The sequence below is a fragment of the Pseudophryne corroboree genome, chromosome 4 (genome assembly GCF_028390025.1).
Source record: "Pseudophryne corroboree isolate aPseCor3 chromosome 4, aPseCor3.hap2, whole genome shotgun sequence".
NCBI classification, from domain to species: Eukaryota; Metazoa; Chordata; class Amphibia; order Anura; family Myobatrachidae; genus Pseudophryne; species Pseudophryne corroboree.
In genome coordinates this window covers 850,507,541-850,528,329 of record NC_086447.1, presented here as the reverse complement: position 1 = coordinate 850,528,329, position 20,789 = coordinate 850,507,541, and the positions used below count along the sequence as shown (strand labels likewise).

Below are 20,789 nucleotides of genomic sequence, written 5' to 3'. Positions count from 1 at the left end.
GTGTTTTCAGGCCCGAGTAACAAGTGATATGAATAGCTTTTACAGATCTTACCCGGGTTAAGTGGAAACAGATTCGACCCGGGAATAACCCGTGTCGAAGTGCAGTGGAAACGTCGGGGCCGACGCGGGTTGTAGCCGGGTTAAACATCCTGGATTGGACCCGGTACTTAGGTGGAAAAGGGGTATTAGAGTGTAGGGCAGGGGAATGAGAATACTATAGGATTCTGGGAAGGGAATAAATAAGAATTTACTCACCGGTAATTCTATTTCTCGTAGTCCGTAGTGGATGCCGGGAACTCCGTAAGGACCATGGGGAATAGACGGGCTCCGCAGGAGACTGGGCACTCTAAGAAAGAATTAGGACTACTGGTGTGCACTGGCTCCTCCCTCTATGCCCCTCCTCCAGACCTCAGTTAGGGAAACTGTGCCCGGAAGAGCTGACACAATAAGGAAAGGATTTGGAATCCCGGGTAAGACTCATACCAGCTACACCAATCACACCATGAATAACAACTGAGCCTCACTAACAGATGGCTCATAACAATAACCCTTTAGTTAGGCAATAACTATATACAAGTATTGCAGACAATCCGCACTTGGGATGGGCGCCCAGCATCCACTACGGACTACGAGAAATAGAATTACCGGTGAGTAAATTCTTATTTTCTCTGTCCTAGTGGATGCTGGGAACTCCGTAAGGACCATGGGGATTATACCAAAGCTCCCAAACGGGCGGGAGAGTGCGGATGACTCTGCAGCACCGAATGAGCAAACTCAAGGTCCTCCTCAGCCAGGGTATCAAACTTGTAGAATTTTGCAAACGTGTTTGATCCCGACCAGGTAGCAGCTCGGCAAAGTTGTAAAGCCGAGACCCCTCGGGCAGCCGCCCAAGAAGAGCCCACCTTCCTCGTGGAATGGGCTTTGACTGATTTAGGATGCGGCAGTCCAGCCGCAGAATGTGCAAGTTGAATCGTGGAGCAGATCCAGCGAGCAATAGTCTGCTTAGAAGCAGGAGCACCCAGCTTGTTGGGGGCATGCAGGATAAACAGCGAGTCAGTCTTTCTGACTCTAGCTGTCCTGGAAACATAGATTTTCAGGGCCCGGACTACATCCAGCAACTTGGAGGCCTCCAAGTCCCCAGTAGCCGCAGGCACCACAATAGGTTGGTTCAAATGAAACGCTGATACCACCTTAGGGAGGAATTGAGGACGCGTCCTCAATTCTGCTCTGTCCATATGGAAGATCAGATAGGGGCTTTTACAGGACGAAGCCGCCAATTCTGACACCCGCCTAGCCGAAGCCAAGGCCAAAAGCATGACCACTTTCCACGTGAGATATTTTAATTCCACGGTCTGAAGTGGCTCAAACCAATGTGATTTAAGGAAATCCAACACAACGTTGAGATCCCAAGGTGCCACCGGGGGCACAAAAGGGGGCTGAATGTGCAGCACTCCCTTAACAAACGTCTGAACTTCAGGCAGTGAAGCCAGTTCTTTTTGAAAGAAAATAGACAGGGCCGAAATCTGGACTTTAATGGAACCCAATTTTAGGCCCATAGTCAGTCCTGACTGTAGGAAGTGCAGAAAACGACCCAGCTGAAATTCTTCTGTGGGGGCCTTCATAGCCTCACACCAAGCAACAGATTTTCGCCATATGCGGTGATAATGCTTTGCTGTCACATCTTTCCTAGCTTTTATCAGCGTAGGAATGACTTTCACCTGGAATGCCCTTTTCCATCAGGATCCGGCGTTCAACCGCCATGCCGTCAAACGCAGCCGCGGTAAGTCTTGGAACAGACAGGGCCCCTGCTGTAGCAGGTCCTGTCTGAGAGGCAGAGGCCAAGGGTCCTCTGAGATCATTTCTTGCAGTTACGGTTACCAAGTCCGTCTTGGCCAATCCGGAACGATGAGTATAGTTCTTACTCCTCTCTTTCTTATTATCCTCAGCACCTTTGGTATGAAAGGAAGAGGAGGGAACACATAAACCGACTGGTACACCCACAGTGTCACTAGAGCGTCCACAGCTATTGCTTGAGGGTCCCTTGACCTGGCGCAATATCTTTTTAGCTTTTTGTTTAGGCGGGACGCCATCATGTCCACCTGTGGCCTTTCCCAACGGTTTACAATCAGTTGGAAGACTTCTGGATGAAGTCCCCACTCTCCCGGGTGGAGGTCGTGCCTGCTGAGGAAGTCTGCTTCCCAGTTGTCGACTCCCGGAATAAACACTGCTGACAGTGCTATCACGTGATTTTCCGCCCATCGGAGAATCCTTGTAGCTTCTGCCATCGCCATCCTGCTTCTTGTGCCGCCCTGTCGGTTTGCATGGGCGACCGCCGTGATGTTGTCTGACTGAATCAGCACCGGCTGGTTTTGAAGCAGGGGTCTTGCCTGACTTAGGGCATTGTAAATGGCCCTTAGTTCCAGAATATTTATGTGTAGGGAAGCCTCCTGACTCGACCATTGTCCTTGGAAGTTTCTTCCCTGAGTGACTGCCCCCCAACCTCGGAGGCTTGCATCCGTGGTCACCAGGACCCAGTTCTGTATGCCGAATCTGCGGCCCTCTAGAAGATGAGCACTCTGTAGCCACCACAGCAGAGACACCCTGGCCCTCGGGGACAGGGTGATCAGCCGATGCATCTGAAGATGCGATCCGGACCACTTGTCTAACAGATCCCACTGAAAGATCCTTGCATGGAATCTGCCGAATGGAATTGCCTCGTAAGAAGCTACCATCTTTTCCAGGACTTGCGTGCAGTGATGCACCGACACCTGTTTTGGTTTCAGGAGGTCTCTGACCAGAGATGACAACTCCTTGGCCTTCTCCTCCGGGAGAAACACCTTCTTCTGTTCTGTGTCCAGAATCATACCCAGGAACAGCAGACGCGTCGTAGGAACCAGCTGCGACTTTGGAATATTCAGAATCCAGCCGTGCTGTTGTAGCACTTCCTGAGATAGTGCTACTCCGACCAACAACTGCTCCCTGGACCTCGCCTTTATAAGGAGATCGTCCAAGTATGGGATAATTATAACTCCCTTCTTTCGAAGGAGTATCATCATTTCGGCCATTACTTTGGTAAATACCCTCGGTGCCGTGGACAGACCAAACGGCAACGTCTGGAATTGGTAATGGCAGTCTTGTACCACAAAACGGAGGTACACCTGGTGAGGTGGGTAAATGGGGACATGCAGGTAAGCATCCTTGATGTCCAGTGATACCATGTAATCCCCTTCTTCCAGGCTTGCAATAACCGCCCTGAGCGATTCCATTTTGAACTTGAACCTCCTTATATAAGTGTTCAAGGATTTCAAATTTAGAATGGGTCTCACCGAACCGTCTGGTTTCGGTACCACAAACATTGTGGAATAGTAACCCCTTCCCTGTTGAAGGAGGGGAACTTTTATTATCACCTGCTGGAGGTACAGCTTGTGAATTGCCGCCAGTACTACCTCCCTGTCCTGGGGAGTGGCTGGCAAGGCCGATTTGAGGTAACGGCGAGGGGGAGACGTCTCGAATTCCAGCTTGTATCCCTGAGATACCACTTGTAGAACCCAGGGATCCACCTGTGAGCGAACCCACCGGTCGCTGAAGTTCCGGAGACGGGCCCCCACCGCACCTGGCTCCACCAGTGGAGCCCCAGCGTCATGCGGAGGATTTAGTGGAAGCAGGGGAGGATTTTTGTTCTTGGGAACTGGCTGTATGGTGCAGCTTTTTCCCTCTACCCCTGCCTCTGGACAGAAAGGACGCGCCTTTAACCCGCTTGCCTTTCTGGGGCCGAAAGGACTGTACCTGATAATACGGTGCTTTCTTAGGCTGTGAGGGAACCTGAGGTAAAAATGTCGACTTCCCAGCTGTTGCTGTGGAAACAAGGTCCGAGAGACCATCCCCAAACAATTCCTCACCCTTGTAAGGCAAAACCTCCATGTGCCTTTTAGAATCCGCATCACGTGTCCACTGCCGAGTCCATAATACTCTCCTGGCAGAGATGGACATTGCATTTATTCTAGATGCCAGCCGGCAAATATCCCTCTGTGCATCTCTCATAGATAAGACTACGTCTTTAATATGCTCTATGGTTAGCAATATAGTGTCCCTGTCAAGGGAATCAATGTTATCAGACAGGGAATTAGACCATGCTGCTGCAGCACTGCACATCCATGCTGAAGCAATAGCAGGTCTCAGTATAGTACCTGAGTGTGTATATACAGACTTCAGGATAGCCTCCTGCTTTCTATCCGCATGCTCCTTTAAGGCGGCCGTATCCTGAGACGGCAGTGCCACCTTTTTTGACAAGCGTGTGAGCGCTTTATCCACCCTCGGGGATGTCTCCCAGCGTAACCTGTCCTCTGGCGGGAAAGGGTACGCCATCAGTAACTTTTTAGAAATCACTAGTTTCTTATCGGGGGAAGCCCACGCTTCTTCACACACTTCATTCAACTCATCTGATGGGGGAAAAACCACTGGTTGCTTTTTCTCCCCAAACATAATACCCTTTTTAGTGGTACCTGGGTTAATGTCAGAAATGTGCAACACATTTTTTATTGCCGTAATCATGCAACGGATGCCCCTTGTGGATTGTGTATATGTCTCATCCTCGTCGACACTGCAGTCAGACTCCGTGTCGACATCTGTGTCTGCCATCTGAGGTAGCATGCATTTTTGAGCCCCTGATGGCCTTTGAGACGCCTGGGCAGGCACTGGCTGAGAAGCCGGCTGTCCCACGGCTGTTACGTCATCCAGCCTTTTATGTAAGGAGTTGACACTGTCGGTTAATACCTTACACATATCCATCCACTCTGGTGTCGACCCCGCAGGGGGTGACATCACATTTATCGGCACCTGCTCCGCCTCCACATAAGCCTCCTCATCAAACATGTCGACACAGCCGTACCGACACACCGCACACACACAGGGAATGCTCTGACTGAGGACAGGACCCCACAAAGTCCTTTGGGGAGACAGAGAGAGAGTATGCCAGCACACACCACAGCGCTATATAACACAGGGATATTACACTACACAAAGTGATTTTCCCTATAGCAGCTATAATACACAGTATTGCGCCTACATTTAGTGCTCCCCCTCTCTTTTTTACCCTATTGAGCCTGGAAACTGTAGGGGAGAGCCTGGGGAGCGTCCTTCCAGCGGAGCTGTGAAGAGGAAATGGCGCCAGTGTGCTGAGGGAGATAGCCACGCCCCTTTTTCGGCGGGCTTCTCCCGCTCTTTAAATTAATATTATGGCAGGGGATTTTTACACATATATAGTTTATTAGACTATATTATGTGTTTTTTGCCATTTTTAAGGTAATCTAATTGCAGCCCAGGGCGCCCCCCCCCAGCGCCCTGCACCCATCAGTGACCGGAGTATGTGGTGTGCATGGGGAGCAATGGCGCACAGCTGCAGTGCTGTGCGCTACCTTAATGAAGACCGGAGTCTTCAGCCGCCGATTTTCTCCTCGGAATCTTCCGTCTTCTGGCTCTGCAAGGGGGACGGCGGCGCAGCTCCGGGACCGGACGACCGAGGCTGGGCCTGTGTTCGATCCCTCTGGAGCTAATGGTGTCCAGTAGCCTAGAAGCCCAAGCTAGCTGCAAGCAGGTAGGTTCGCTTCTCTCCCCTAAGTCCCTCGTAGCAGTGAGTCTGTTGCCAGCAGATCTCACTGAAAATAAAAAACCTAATAAATACTTTCTTTACTAGGAGCTCAGGAGAGCCCCTAGTGTGCAACCAGCTCGAGCCGGGCACAGATTATAACTGAGGTCTGGAGGAGGGGCATAGAGGGAGGAGCCAGTGCACACCAGTAGTCCTAATTCTTTCTTAGAGTGCCCAGTCTCCTGCGGAGCCTGTCTATTCCCCATGGTCCTTACGGAGTTCCCAGCATCCACTAGGACGTCAGAGAAATTAGTATTGAGATATTAAGATTGAAATAGATGAGAATGCTGAGCTGATGTTACTATAGTGATTGCTATGATGCAACATAAGGAATATACCAAGCTATATGGCCACACAGCGGGAGTGAGCTGACAGGTCCCCGTGTAACTCTGCTAGCCTCAGGTGTCTTTTTTAAGAACACACCATAAGGCTGCGCTGATTAATCTGATATGTGACACTTGTATATTGTGTGTGATTGACTCTGTATATGAAGTACCAAGGAACTTGGTGTGGAAAAAAAGCAGCTGCCGCTGTATCATAGCACTTCCTATGCAGATTCAGAGACGTAGGCGCACACAGATATACAACTGTCGTATACCACATTAATCAGCACAGCTTGCAGGTGCCTTGCGACCAATACACATTTTTCGGCAAAACATGCAAAAAAGACGCCAACGCTAGCTAACGAGTCTTGCGGGACCTGGAGCACTGTCTGGCGTGTCTGCAGCGAAGATGTATGAGGACACATCTGCACATACTCTGCACATGATTATCAGTGCCACGTCTGAGACATCTGCTATGGTGTTTCAGGGGTCTGGGCCAGACAGCGGCGGCATGTTGTCGTTCATATACAGTGCACCCTAGTTACACTAATAGCCTGGTACTGCGCTTTGGTTAGCAGCACTCTGAGATGAAAAGTTACTCACTGGCAAGTAAGGATAGGATCTGTGCTTGTGCAGAAGCTCCTATCTCTATATGTACCCTTGGTTCTCTGCCTCTCCAGGGGAAGACCTTTCCTAGTAAACTATTAAGTTAAAGTCTAGCTCCTGTCCAATATGCTGTCCATTCCTAGCTGTATCCCCAGGTACCGGCCCTGCTGCTTAATGGGGGTCATTCCGAGTTGATCGCTCGCTAGCAGTTTTTAGCAGCCATGCAAACGCTATGCCGCCTCCCACTGGGAGTGTATTTTAGCTTAGCAGAAGTGCGAACGAAAGGATCGCAGAGCGGCGGCAAAGTTTTTTTGTGCAGTTTTAGAGTAGCTCAATACCTACTCAGCGCTTGCGATCACTTCAGACTGTTCAGTTCCTGTTTTGACGTCGCAAACACGCCCAGCGTTTGCCCAGCCACACCTGCGTTTTTCTGACACGCCTGCGTTTTTCCAAGCAATCCCTGAAAACGGTCAGTTGACACCCAGAAACGCCCACTTCATGTCAATCACTCTGCGGCCGCCAGTGCAACAAAAAAGCATCGCTAGACCCTGTGTGAAACTACATCGTTCGTTGTAATAGTATGTCACGCGGGCGCATTGCGCCGCATACGCATGCGCAGAAGTGCCGTTTTTTTGCCTCATCGCTGCACAGCGAACGAATGCAGCTAGCGATCAACTCGGAATGACCACCAATGTCCTGACTGCGCTTCTGCTTAGCTCCTGGTGGAGCACTCTAACTCCACCCCTACCCCATCATGTGACCGCTGCCAGGCACAGGGGAGGAGGGGGAGGGATGCAGGTCACAGCGCTGCAGCGCCGGGTTCTGGCTCCAGGCCCGTGTGGCTGTCCCTGCAGTCCCAGCCTGCTGTTGCTGCAGCGGGTATGGGACACTGCAGGTATTGGGGGTTTTGTATTGCGAGTCTCAGCAGGCGAAAACCAAATCCCTGGAAACAGACCCATTTTCAAGTGAAAACAGGGCTGCTTCTCACAAAAACACACAGGTTTCACTGAGCCTGTGTGTTTTTTCGGGAGAAACTGCATTTTTATTTACAGGCGATCTAATAGGATAGCCTATAAAAAGAAATCGGTGAAGCATCGGGAAAAATTGAGAAAAACGGAATGTTTTACCGTGGGTAATAGGATACCGCCCTTTATCCGTCTCCACTTAATCACTTTTTAAGGCTTAATACATTTGGGCCTAAATGTTCAACACAAAGCGTTAAGTCACAGTGGTTTAGTGGTATAATATGTGATCTTACCCGTTGAACTGTATTTCACATTGTACATTCATATTGTACATTATATAAAAATGTGTATGTATTTATTCTATCTATATATATAAAAAAGGCAAATACCACTGACTCATCACAAAATCTTCTGAACCATAAGGACCAGGAACTTGACATTTGGACAGTAGCTTGCTTTTGTGACATAGACACCCACTAAGAAGGGATTTTTTTTTAAATTCCACCCACAAAGGAGTTAAAAGGGGTGAGATGATTATTGAGAATTCTCCCCTCACAGAGGAGAGTTAAGACAGCCCACCTAGCTGTGGCTATAAAAAATGCATGGTGCCGGCGATACCAAGTCGCGAAGGGGGGAGGACACAATGCTCTGTTCCTGAACTTACTTGCCAGTGGCAGTTGCAGAGCACTCCATTACTCAAATAGGAGAGCCACATCAACTGCCACCCCTGAACACTGTCAAACTTTGCTGGGTGTGACTCCCCTATTTGAATAATGGACTGCTCTGCAACTGCCACTGGCAAGGAATGGTCCAGGAGATTTTGTGAGGAGTCAGTCGTATTTGCCTTTTATATATATATATATATATATATATATATATATATATATATATATATATATATATATATATAACAAAATAATCAAATTGCGCTAAAAATTTGCCTTAAACACAAAAAACAGTCCTCCTGCCAGTTGAGAACCAGTGGTTGAAAAGTGTTGATAGTTGTTTGGAGAGCGCTCAAGTATGCATTAAAGTCTCTTTGCAATCTTTCTATAGTATCTCAAAGAATAGTTACGGATAGTGGGATGATCCTGAAAAATACCCTCGCACCAGATTCACCAGACAGTAAAATCACTCGTTAGTCCTTCGCCAAAATTAATAAAAAAAAAATTTTTTTTTTTAAAGTTTATAACTCTTACATTGATCTTTAGACAATCATGGGATATGATCTTATAAGGACTAGCTGTCCACCCCAGCCGGGGAGGAGCTCAATGACAGCTTGTCCACCCACTATGTCTCATCATCCAACACGTTTCGTCTAAACATAGACTTCCTTAGGGGTGTTTTTATATGTAAGAGCGATGTCCTAATTGTAGAACCGTAATGCTTGGGAAACTATCCCTAAACACGCACCACTAAAAATCCTAGCTGTATTAGAAAGTCTGAATTGTTCCTGTACGCTGGTTTAAGAAGTTTGCAGTACCCTTCATTGGATATTCCTCTAAATTTAGGATAAATTTAGGATATTAGCATTAGGATTTTTAGTGGTGCGTGTTTAGGGATACTTTCCCAAGCATCCGTGACTATTCTTTGAGATACTATAGAAAGATTGCAAAGAGACTTTAATGCATACTTGAGCGCTCTCCAAACAACTATCAACATATATATATATATATATATATAGGTATCGGTTAGGTTCGGCACTCAAAAGAGGGGAAGAGACGTTTACTTGCTGCGGTGCCCTCAGTGATCAAAATGCAAGATCCATAATAGAGAGATTAGGAAACAGCGGCACTCAGCAGTCTGGAAATCATTCAAATGATCTTTAATTCGGTCCTACGCCGTTTCGGGGACGACACCCCGTCTTCAGGGACAATCATACACGAAAGGCATAAATATTTTTCTTCAAGTCTGCTGAGTGCCGCTGTCTTCCATGCACTATATATATATATATATATATATATATATCCATACAGCGTAACGCCGGCACTCTGGATGCCCCCTAGGGCTTGCTTACACTGGTGCCCTCCATCTGGGTTTGATCCTCTGTTTTGTTTACAGCATCACCGTGGTTACCAGCCAGGGACCCGTTTTGTCACTTCCACAGGAAGTGACATACCCGGAAGTGAGGGAGGCGGAGCCAGGTATGCTGGGACTGCGGTGATGTGCAGTGGGAAGTCTCCTTGGGTGAGTCTGTCTATATATTTCACTTTCTGCACTGTTTGTTCATCCTGATGAAGGGGATTTGTTCCCCGAAACGTTGATGTGATGTGATGATTTGAATACACACCTGTTTGCTTTTCAACAAATCTCTGAGTGCCGCCTCATTTTTTGATATATATATATATATACAGATTTCAGATATAAGTACTTAAACAAACTATTTCCAGTCAGGAGAGAATAGTGTCTCAATTATCAGAGGTGAACCTGTTACTTGAACTAAACGTTGCTGAACCTCTCAGAGAGCAATAGGAGGAAAGGAGACATAGATATTTTGACTCTTAAATGCATTAAAGGGAAGCTAGATAGTCAGCAACTGCTTATCTGCTGTGTAAAGGCTACCGACAGCTCTCCCAGTGACCTTAAGTGTGGTGTGAAAATCTTTACCTTTTTACCTCAAAGGAGGAGCCCTACAGAGAGCGAGAAGTTTAGCAAAGAGACCTAGGGCTCTTTGGAATAGTCAGCCTATCCTTGCAAACCTTACATATGTAACATACAGCGGGCGGTGCTTGAACGGTCGCCCCAGCATTTACAGCACTGAGCAGGGCAGCATCAGAGGTGGGACGGGGCAGAGAAGGAGGCGGATTATTTTTCTCAGCGCCAGCTTTTTGACAGCATCAATTCCGGGGAAGGTCCTCCCGGAGGTGCGGCCTGACAAAGATTGGCAGCGGCGGGCGGAGCGTGTCCTGTTGTAAGTCTAATTGCTGATCTTCTGTGATAAACTAACCAGTTAACTTTAGGTATATCCCATTGTCCAGAAAATAAGATACAGAGACTACAGACACCCAAACTGTGCAATGGTACCAGGCTGCAGGTGAAGACTCTGCACAAACATGTAATTGAAGTGACAATATTCACACTCGTCAGCCAGGGAGAGACTGTCTTCATTCCGAGAATTCCCCTGATCCCATCAGACTACCACTTCCAGTTCAAACAGCTGCACTTCTCGGTAAAGGTTTGCTATGTCATGACCATTAACAAAGCTCAGGGGCAGAGTTTGAAAGTGGCTGGTGTAAATCTGAGGAGTGATGGCTTCTCCCATGGCCCGTTGTATGTTGCCTATTCCAGTGTCAGCTCCTCTGACAGACTGGCCATTCTCCAGCCTGAAGGAAAGACTAAGGGCCTATTTCAAGGTTTATTGCAAAACAACATTTCCTCTAATGGGCAAAACCATGTTGTACTGCAGGTGGGGCAGGTGTAACATGTGCAGAGAGAGTAAAATTTTGGTGGGTTATATTGTTTCTGTGCAGGGTAAATACTGCCAGCTTTATTTTGACACTGCAATTTAGATTTCACTTTGAACACACCCCACCCAAATCTAACTCTCTCTGCACATGTTACATCTGCCCCCCCTGCAGTGCACATGGTTTTGCAAATTAGAGGAAAATGTTGTTTTGCAATCAACCTTGAAGTAGGCCCTAAATACTTAGTTTAAAAGGAAGTCCTTCAAAATTAAAGTGGCATGCCAATATAATAATAAAAATCTATTAATTGCATTTTAGTAATTTGTTGATTTTATTCATATACATCAAAAATGTTATATGTGTATTTTTGTGTTTTATATGTCAAAAAATTTAAAAGCAGTATTAAATTTGCTTACATACCAATGCTTTTCATCTCTTTGTGATTATACTTGAAATTCAGCTAGTATATGATAAAGTTATAAATGTAAATGTACTAATACTGTAATTTAGAAATACATGTTTTATATATATATATATATATATATATATGTGCCAGTAGAGGAATGGGCGCACTTGGGTTGTTTTTCCACCCAATATTCAATGGGGAAAAACAGCAGTCTCCCTAAGATATTTACTCCTAATTTGTGAGCATAAAACCACATTTAACATGTTCCATGTAAAATTTATTACAACATAAAAGCAATGATACAAAACGGTATAGTATCTCTTCTTGCAGATAACACCATATAGTACAGAGGACCAGTTGAAATAACTTTGATAGATTCCTCCTTCTCCTTTGACAATTCGGAGATTTGATGTTTATGAACAAATAAACCGACGCGTTTCGTCTTACTCTAAGACTTCATCAGGGGTATGTCTCTAGTGCTTGATAAATACTGTTAGTGCATCAATAAAATGGCAATTACGTATTCTGGATACTTGAAAAAACCACACACCGGTGGGGTACACAGGTGAAAGTTAGATTAAGCCTTATGGTTAAGTGCTTGAATAACAAGTTCAAACGCATAGGCCTGAACGCAAGTTCAAATAGGTATGTGACCTTATGATTCAGGGATTTGGATAACAAGTTCAAATACACAGGTCTACCACAATTTCATATGCGTGTGTAACCTTGCCAGCAGCTACAATAGCTTCAAGTCACAACCAGTGTAATATATATATATAAAATTAGTGTATTGCTGTTATGGTTTTGGTGAAAGTAAAAATGAGCATTTATCTGGAGGTGCATTAATATTTGGATGGAACGTCTAAGTTTAGTTTAATGGTATACTCAGTTCTAGTTATGTTACTGCCTCCAAGGTTCTGAAATGTTCCCCATCTTCCTGAATAATGGCCCTCATTCCGAGTTGTTCGCTCGCTAGCTGCTTTTAGCAGCATTGCACGCGCTAGGCCGCCGCCCTCTGGGAGTGTATCTTAGCATAGCAGAATTGCTAACGAAAGATTAGCAGAATTGCGAATAAATAATTCTTAGCAGTTTCTGAGTAGCTCGAGACTTACTCCTACACTGCGATCAGCTCAGCCCGTTTAGTTCCTGGTTTGACGTCACAAACACGCCCTGCGTTCGGCCAGCCACTCCCCCGTTTCTCCAGACACTCCCGCGTTTTTCCCTGACACGCCTGCGTTTTTTAGCAAACGCCGGGAAAACGCTGAGTTGCCGCCCAGAAACGCCCCTTTCCTGTCAATCATTTACCGAACACCAGTGCGACTGAAAAGCGCAGCAGACGCTACAGCAAAACAGCTAAGTTTTGTGTAAAATAACTAAGCGCATGCGCTCTGCGTACCATGCGCATGCGCAATAAGCGACTAATCGCAGTATAGCGAAAATCGGCAACGAGCGAACAACTCGGAATGACCCCCAATGTCCGCAAGCATTGCGACAGACTCCTAAGGATCACTGCTAAGAATCATGTAAATTGACATTAAATTATTAAGTCACAAAATAATCAGTATTATCCTTAGACATAAACTTGACCCAAATCCACCCAGGAAAGTATATTAAGGGCACAACCAGCCAGGAAGATTTAGCCACTTGCAATGAATTTCAGTTAAACACAGAAGAACGCAGAATCACAAATAAATTCCAGCTTGGAGTCTAACTACGGTGTTTGTTATTCCACTCACACTGCTCTGCCCTAAATAACAAAACTCTGCAAAGAAAACCGGCCACTAGCAGTCGATAAAATTCAGCAATCATATCTAATGGCAAGAAAACAAACAAGAACAATGATACTTTGTGACAGGTGTTGAACAAATGAGTCCTAAACTAGTTTGATTGCTCCAGTTGAAAACTATTCTAAGAAGAACTGCCCTAATTTAGGTTATTAATTACAGTTTCTTTAAAAAACAAAAAATAGACTAACGCCACGCTAAATGGGAAAAAACACTGACTCAACACCTTCAGTTAATTTACAAAAACAAACATCAATATAAACACAACATAAAACATCCTATATTCTTTTCAGGCAGCACAATGACAAAAGATTAGAAAAGCAAGGCGTTCAAACAACAAAAATCAGAAGACGTCCGTACGTATCTATGTTTATTAAGTCATTTGCTGTAGACCAAACAAAACAAGCTAATGATGTACAGGGATTTTGGGAGACGTGCTCTGATTGATACACTGTAAAACGCTATACAATAAACCTTAAGCAGTGCTTCATTGCAAACCTCATGCATAATTTATAAAGGGACCTGCCAAGGAATACGCTGGCTATTATCCAGGCGAACGTGTTCACATGGGCAACCAAGGACTTGGATCAGCTCCTGCCTCAAGCAATTTAAAATCATCCACAGTCTGACCACGGAAACATTAACTATAATAGGTTAGCTATCATGCAAATGCTATCATTAGAGAGGGGAGATCTCTCTACTGTGCTTGCTTAAAGTGTGCTCTTTCTGGTAGAGTAGATTTATTTAGTCAACATTTTATTTTCTATCCTTCCAGACATCTCGCCCAGCTGACATACAGTAATACGTAGTAATGAGAACTGGAATTAGAGTGCCTGCATTAAATGTTCAAACACATTCTAAAGCGCAGACTGGTAAACAGACAACACAAACACCTGGCTCTCGCCAGAATTCTATTTCCTCCGACGTTATCTGCTGACGTCGCCTCTATTTATAACAGCCGGCACAAAGGAAGCAACGTTAAGCTGCTGTCACACTATTAAAAAGTGTAAATCTTCGCGTACTGTAAGAGAAAAAAAAGAATGGAAGAAAAATATGTGGATAGGTAATTTACGTGAGAAACTCCAGACCCCTTAATTCACTGTGAGCCACAGGCAATCTGGTGCAGTGGTTGAGCAAAAAAAAAAAAAAAAAAAAAACGTGTCAATTTAGCATTGGTTTCATTCAATTATAGCATCATGTCAGGTTCCAAAGACAGGGAGAGTTGATAACTGCTATTGGAAAGAGTAGAAAGTTGAATGCAATTATGTTTTACACGTCTGCTCAACAGTCAGGCTTCCCAGAGGAATATTTAGCTAGATCATTTATCACTTTTGAGACCCGGTGAGTGGATTGCTGATTGCGTTCACGGAAAAAAACAAACAAAGAAAAAATTCTTGCTTTCAGTTAAAAGTGCTTATTGTTCTAGAACTTTACAGCTGACGTTGGATGATTTTAGCAAGTGCTGCTCAGTTAATGACAGCACTATACGGACCTGATGCCGAATTGAATGCGAAATGGCTGCAGATGCTCCCCATGAGTATATACGCCCGTATTCAAAGATGAATGCAACTTTACCGTGCACCTGCCTAATATCAGTGCCTCTTATTTGATACTGGTCATCTTGGACCATCTTATACTTGGTGCAAATTAAACATCTTCATTTGCAATTATAGACAGTAATCCCTGCTTCTTATTCTGACTATGGGGGTGATTCAGACCTGATCACTGGGCTGCAAACTTTGCTGTCCTGCGTTCAGATAGTCGCCGACCACGGGGTAGTGTAAATTCGCAGTGCAAGTGTGCGATCCCATGTGTACGGCGAGCTGCAAAAATCCACTGTGTGCAGTCTGTGTGCCGCCCAGTACTCCTACAGTGCAATCAGAAGAGGCTGATCGGGGCCGGAGCTGACGTCGGACACCCTCCCTGAAAACGCTTGGACACGTCAGCGGTTTTCCGGACACTCCCAGTAAACGGTCAGTTACCACCCACAAACGGCCTCTTCCTGTCAATCACCTTATGAACACCAGGCGATGCCCGCTGTTGTTGGCCAACGCGCGTGCACATTGCAGTACATACGCATGCGCAGTTTATTGCTGATTGCCAGCTGTGCGAAAACGCACAGCGGCGATCAGGTCTGAACCACCCCCTATGACCTAATACACACCCCAGAACCAATTTCCATGGGGTCTTTGGCTAACATGATCTGCCAGTGTTAGGTTAGCAATATAATTCAGTCACTGTTACTTTTGAGTTCATCATCCAATGCAGCTGTAGTTTGTGCCGTATTTATTTGGTAATCAGCAGTCAGTTGGAAAAGGTGTTTTATGTAATGTCGACTTGATTTGTCAGTTGGCATATTATGACGACAATGTCAAGGGGATAGTAATAAATTTCCAAGCGCCTGATGAGCACCCGGGATATAAGGTATACACCTGCAGCAGTAAAAAAGAGATCATTGCCAACCTCACATAAACCACAAACAACTGCGCTGGTGTAACCTAGGTAAAGAGGCTTCCATGTAGGCCAGTAAATTGCATAAACACATTTATTAAACTATATAAAAAAATACTATAAAGACTTCCACAGTTGGATTCAGTCACATACGATATAACTGCAATACATTTATCAAACTTGTATATACTGTATACCAATCTCCTAAAAGAAACAGGATTACACCATCCGGGATTCCAGTACAGTACTGCATAACTACTAAAACTATCAGTTTACATTCTTATCAGTGAACTCTGTAGATTATAGGAGTGTACTGTAAACACTGTTGACATTGGTGGTCATTCCGAGTTGATCGTTCGTTATTTTTTTTTCCGCAATGGAGCGATTAGTCGCTAATGCGCATGTGCAATGTCCGCAGTGCGACTGCGCCAAGTAAATTTGCTATTAAGTTAGGTATTTTACTCACGGCATTACAAGGTTTCTTCTTCGTTCTGGTGATCGTAATGTGATTGACAGGAAGTGGGTGTTTCTGGGCGGAAACTGGCCGTTTTATGGGTGTGTGCGAAAAAACGCTGCAGTTTCTGGGAAAAACGCGGGAGTGTCTGAAGAAACGCGGGAGTGTCTGAAAAAACGGGGGAGTGTCTGGGTGAACGCTGGGAGTGTTTGTGTCGTCATACCAGGAACGAAACTGACTGAACTGATCGCAGTGGAGGAGTAAGTCTCGAGCCACTCAGAAACTAAAAAGAAATTTCTATTCGCAAATCTGCTAATCTTTCGTTCGCAAATCTACTATGCTAAGATTCACTCCCAGTAGGCGGCAGCTTAGCGTGTGCAAAGCTGCTAAAAGCAGCTTGCGAGCGAACAACTCGGAATGAGGGCCATTATGTCTGTGATGATGTTGTTAATGTCGAAATTTTCGGCCATATCGACATTCTGGTGCTGACTACATACTGTTGGCCTGCTATATACCTGCACACATTGTCCAAAATCATCTTGTTCACCAGGTCGCTCACTCCACCCTCCTACCTTATCTACTTCCTACCCTCAGGTCCCTATCCACATACTCACACCTCATGTCATCTGTCTGTCTCCCCTCTCCCCTAGATTGTAAGCTCCTAAGAGCAGGTTTCTCCCTCCTCCTGTTCTCACAGCCCAGAATTTCTCTCGCTCATAGGGGGTCATTCCGAGTTGATAGTACGCTGCCGATTTTCGCTGTGCTGTGATCAGGTCTCTACTGCGCATGCGTATGCACCGCAATGCACAGGCGCGTCGTACGGTTACAAAGCGGATAGTTGCTGAGCTATGGATTTAACGAAGAATCCATACGCACAGCCGATCGCAAGAAGATTGACAGAAAGAGGGCGTTTATGGGTGTCAACTGACCGTTTTCTGGGAGTGGTAGGGAAAACGCAGGCGTGTCTGGGCGTTTGGAGGGCGGGTGTGTGACGTCAATTTCGGCACCAAAAAGACTGAAGTGATCGCAAGGGCTGAGTAAGTTCAGACCTACTCTGAAACTGCACAAAATCTTTTTGCAGAGCTCGGTTGCACAGGCGTTCGCACACTTGCAAAGCCAAAATACACTCCCCCGTGGGCGGCGACTATGTGTTTGCACGGCTGCTAAAAACAGCTAGCGAGCGATCAACTCGAAATGACCCCCATAGGCGTTTGTCTCTTTCAGCGGCTCTACTGCTACTTATGCCGTCACTATTGGAGGCAGGTTCCACCGTTCGCTGATTACTCCATCCCTGTATTGTGTACTGAGAATTGTGGTGCTGTTACCTGTGCTCTGTTTATGTTTGCCTACTGTAATGTAATGTAATATTCTGTGTAGCCTGTACTGTCCTACTGTTACCAGCTGTATGGCGCTGCGGACCATTAGTGGTGCCTTATAAATAATAATATATAATAATCTAGTTTGGCTGACTGCGCCATTTGTGATATATTGTCAGGTGGGTGTGCAAAATAAATGCTGACTGCTTTGTTTCAGACGGGGACCATTAGTACGGTCCTAAAACCTTTACAAATGTGTTTGTCAATATCAATAGCAGCTTTTATATTGGGGCAACTTCTATTTTAGATATAATGGCCTGTAACTGCTTTTTGTCCTCTGTTATTGCTAGAACTAAACATGTATATTTAGCCCTATAGCACATGTGTGAGAATAGTTATCACCATTGCATTTAAGAGACGTGAGTGCAAAAAGTGTTTATTACTAGTCATGTTTGCTTCATTTAGCACAAGAAGGTAAAAGTGACTATGGGGGTCATTCCGAGTTGTTCACTCGTTGCCGATTTTCGTAACGGAGCGATTAAGGCAAAAATGCGCATGCGCATGGTACGCAGTGCGCATGGTACGCAGTGCGCATGCGCTAAGTATTTTAGCACAACACTTAGTAGATTTACTCACGTCCAAGTGAAGAATTTTCATCGTTGAAGTTATCAGAGTGTGATTGACACGAAGTGGGTGTTTCTGGGCGGAAACGGACCGTTTTCTGGGAAAAACGCAGGCGTGCCAAGAGAAAACGCTGAGTGTCTGGAGAAAAGGGGGAGTGGCTGGCCGAACGCTGGGTGTGTTTTTGACCTCAAACCAGGAACGAAACGGGCTGAGCTGATCGCAGTGTAGGAGTAAGTCTCGAGCTACTCAGAAACTGCTAAGAATTTTCTATTCACAATTCTGCTAATCTTTCATTCGCAATTCTGCTAATCTTTCATTCGCAATTCTGCCAAGCTAAGATTCACTCCCAGAGGGCGGCGGCCTAGCGTGTGCAATGCTGCTAAAATCTGCTAGCGAGCGAACAACTCGGAATGAGGGCCTATTAACAGCTAACGAGAGGGTGTAAAAGGTTCATTGCAGCTAATATAGTGCATCTGACAGGGGCAGGGAGTAAGGTGGGAGACAGACATTGCAGAATGATGGCAGCATCTAATGAAAATGATAATAATTTCTAGAATGGTCATACCCTCTTTGAATGGCCATGCACATGGGCGTTTTACATCCGAAGAGTGGACATTCCTGGGCTTCAGGGCTATACCCTCCGGCTAGTAGCAGCTTCAGGCACTCCACTTGCCCTCCATAGACTGCAGAATACACTGGACTCACTTGATCTTTCTCGGTGTCGCACACACGATTTGTGACTGCCATAAGCATGCCCAGAACCCTGAAAATACATATGCAATAGATGGGCATTACACAGCTATAGGAGCTATCTGTTAAATTCTATGGGGCAGATTTAACTATACGCGGGTCGTTCCTCTTCTCTTGAATAAAGTGCCCAGGGCTACTCAATTACGAATCCGTGAGCAACCCCAAGGCAGCAGCTAACACGGATTTTTGCTTGTACCCTCTGGAGATACAATTGGAAATCAGCATTAACTGAAACTACACATTGGTGGACTTCACTTCAATGGCAAACCTGCTATCACTTTAGGGTAATTTCCCTTTATTAATATAAATGTAACACTGAAATACTGCTAAGTATTAGAAAGGAGAGGAGGGAACATGCAGACGTGTCCTCATACAACTAACTTCAAAAGCCTATGTGGCGCAAGTTAGCAGCGCAGAGTGGCGTAGCGTCTTTTTTTATCTGAATGTGCGCCTTAGTCGCAATGGAATGTAACAAAACCACGTCATAAGGCTGCGCTGAGTCTATATGAAGCATAATGGAACTTTGCATGAAAAACGCTGCGGTTGCTGCATCGTGGCCCTTCGCATGCAGATTCAGACTCAGTGGCACGCCGATATACAAGTGTCGCATATAAAATTAATATAAAATTTATCAGTGCAGTCATTGTGAAGCGGTTTTGTTGCATCGCACTGCAATTAAGATGCGCTTTCAGGCAAAAAAAAGATGCTTGGCGCAAGCTGGGTCGCATCGGATCTGGCGCGCCAAAAAGAAAGGACTGCAGTAACAGTGTATGAGGACACACAGGCATGTACGGTCATTGTTTTTCTGTATGGCCACTGTTATGCCTTTTGTGCGTCTAACGTTTTTTGTTTTACATGCGTATAATTTTTCTTCCACCGTTGGGCAACTAGAAGGTCCACAATGCATCCCCAGAAGATGTTGCACATATTCAGGCCATTCAATTGGAAAGAAGAAGCCTCTTTGGGCCTGTGTCCTAGCTGTACGCAATGCGAGTATCAGTAAACTGTGCATGCTCCACAGTCGCACTGCGCACAGCCGCCATGGTACAGTAGTGGTGCCACTTGCAGTGAGGATTCTGTCGCAAAGTGATTGACAGTGAGGGACTGTTTGAGGGAAGTAACAGGATCTGGAGGCAAAAACGCAAATATGCCTCAGCCTACAACTGCAGAAAACATGGCGCCAACATCTGAGATCCTGCGCCCATTCTGCATGACCATAGGGTTCCTCCGTGAGTGGATTATGGAAGGATCTGTGACAACAATGTGTATTTTATACAGCTGCTTGTATCCTCAAAGCTGCGGATGGCGTCTCAAAACATCTCCAGGCGGCTACAGCATTGGCATATGTCTACACATTAGCTGTGTACGTACATCCCTGAATCAGGCCCTTTGTCCTCTCCATGCCAACATCTTGTCTATGCATATTTGTTCAAAAGTAGCCGCAATAAGGACCCAACCAGCATGTGGCAAAGTATGCTGTCAGTCTGTCTGCTCTCATCGGAAGGTGCAAGATTCTGCCCCACTGCAGACACTGCAATCGCCATGCGCTCACCCAAACAGCCGGGAGTATTGGCACACGAGGTGTTATGGCATTTTGTATTTATTTATACCACTAAGAAACAATGAGGAAGTATAGAAATGTTAATGCCTAAAATGGGTTAAGAGCTTTCAGCATATTATTATTATTGAGAACACTACCATAGTTTATACATCCATTGCTAGATAAAACTGAACATTTGGCAGGATGCAGTCAATATGACGACTTTTGGGATTCCGGCGGTCGAAATACTGATGCCAGAATCCCGGCGTCTAAATCCCGACCTACGTCAGAATCCTGGTATCATAATACCCACAGCTGGCATTCCTATCGTCAGGCATTAAAAGTGGGGTTAGGGTGCAGCAGGGGGAAGGTTATGGTTAGGTACCAGGGAGGGGGGGAGTTAGGGTTAAGCACTAAGAGGGGGGAGGCTTAGGTTTAGGCAGCGGGGAAGGGAGGGTTAGGCACCACCAGGAAGGGTTCGGAACCACCGGGCATGGTTAGGTTTAGGCACCTACAAGGGAG

General features: G+C 45.7%; 1 protein-coding gene across 1 annotated transcript in view; it reads right to left on the bottom strand.

The window, feature by feature from the left end:
- Nucleotides 1-20,789, bottom strand: part of ASB3 (ankyrin repeat and SOCS box containing 3) — a 404,212-nt gene that overhangs the window by 75,009 nt on the left and 308,414 nt on the right. Inside the window, exon 7 of the mRNA XM_063918655.1 lies at nt 18,543-18,740. Coding sequence (XP_063774725.1) covers nt 18,543-18,740 — 198 coding nt within the window. The remainder of the gene's footprint in view (nt 1-18,542; nt 18,741-20,789) is intronic.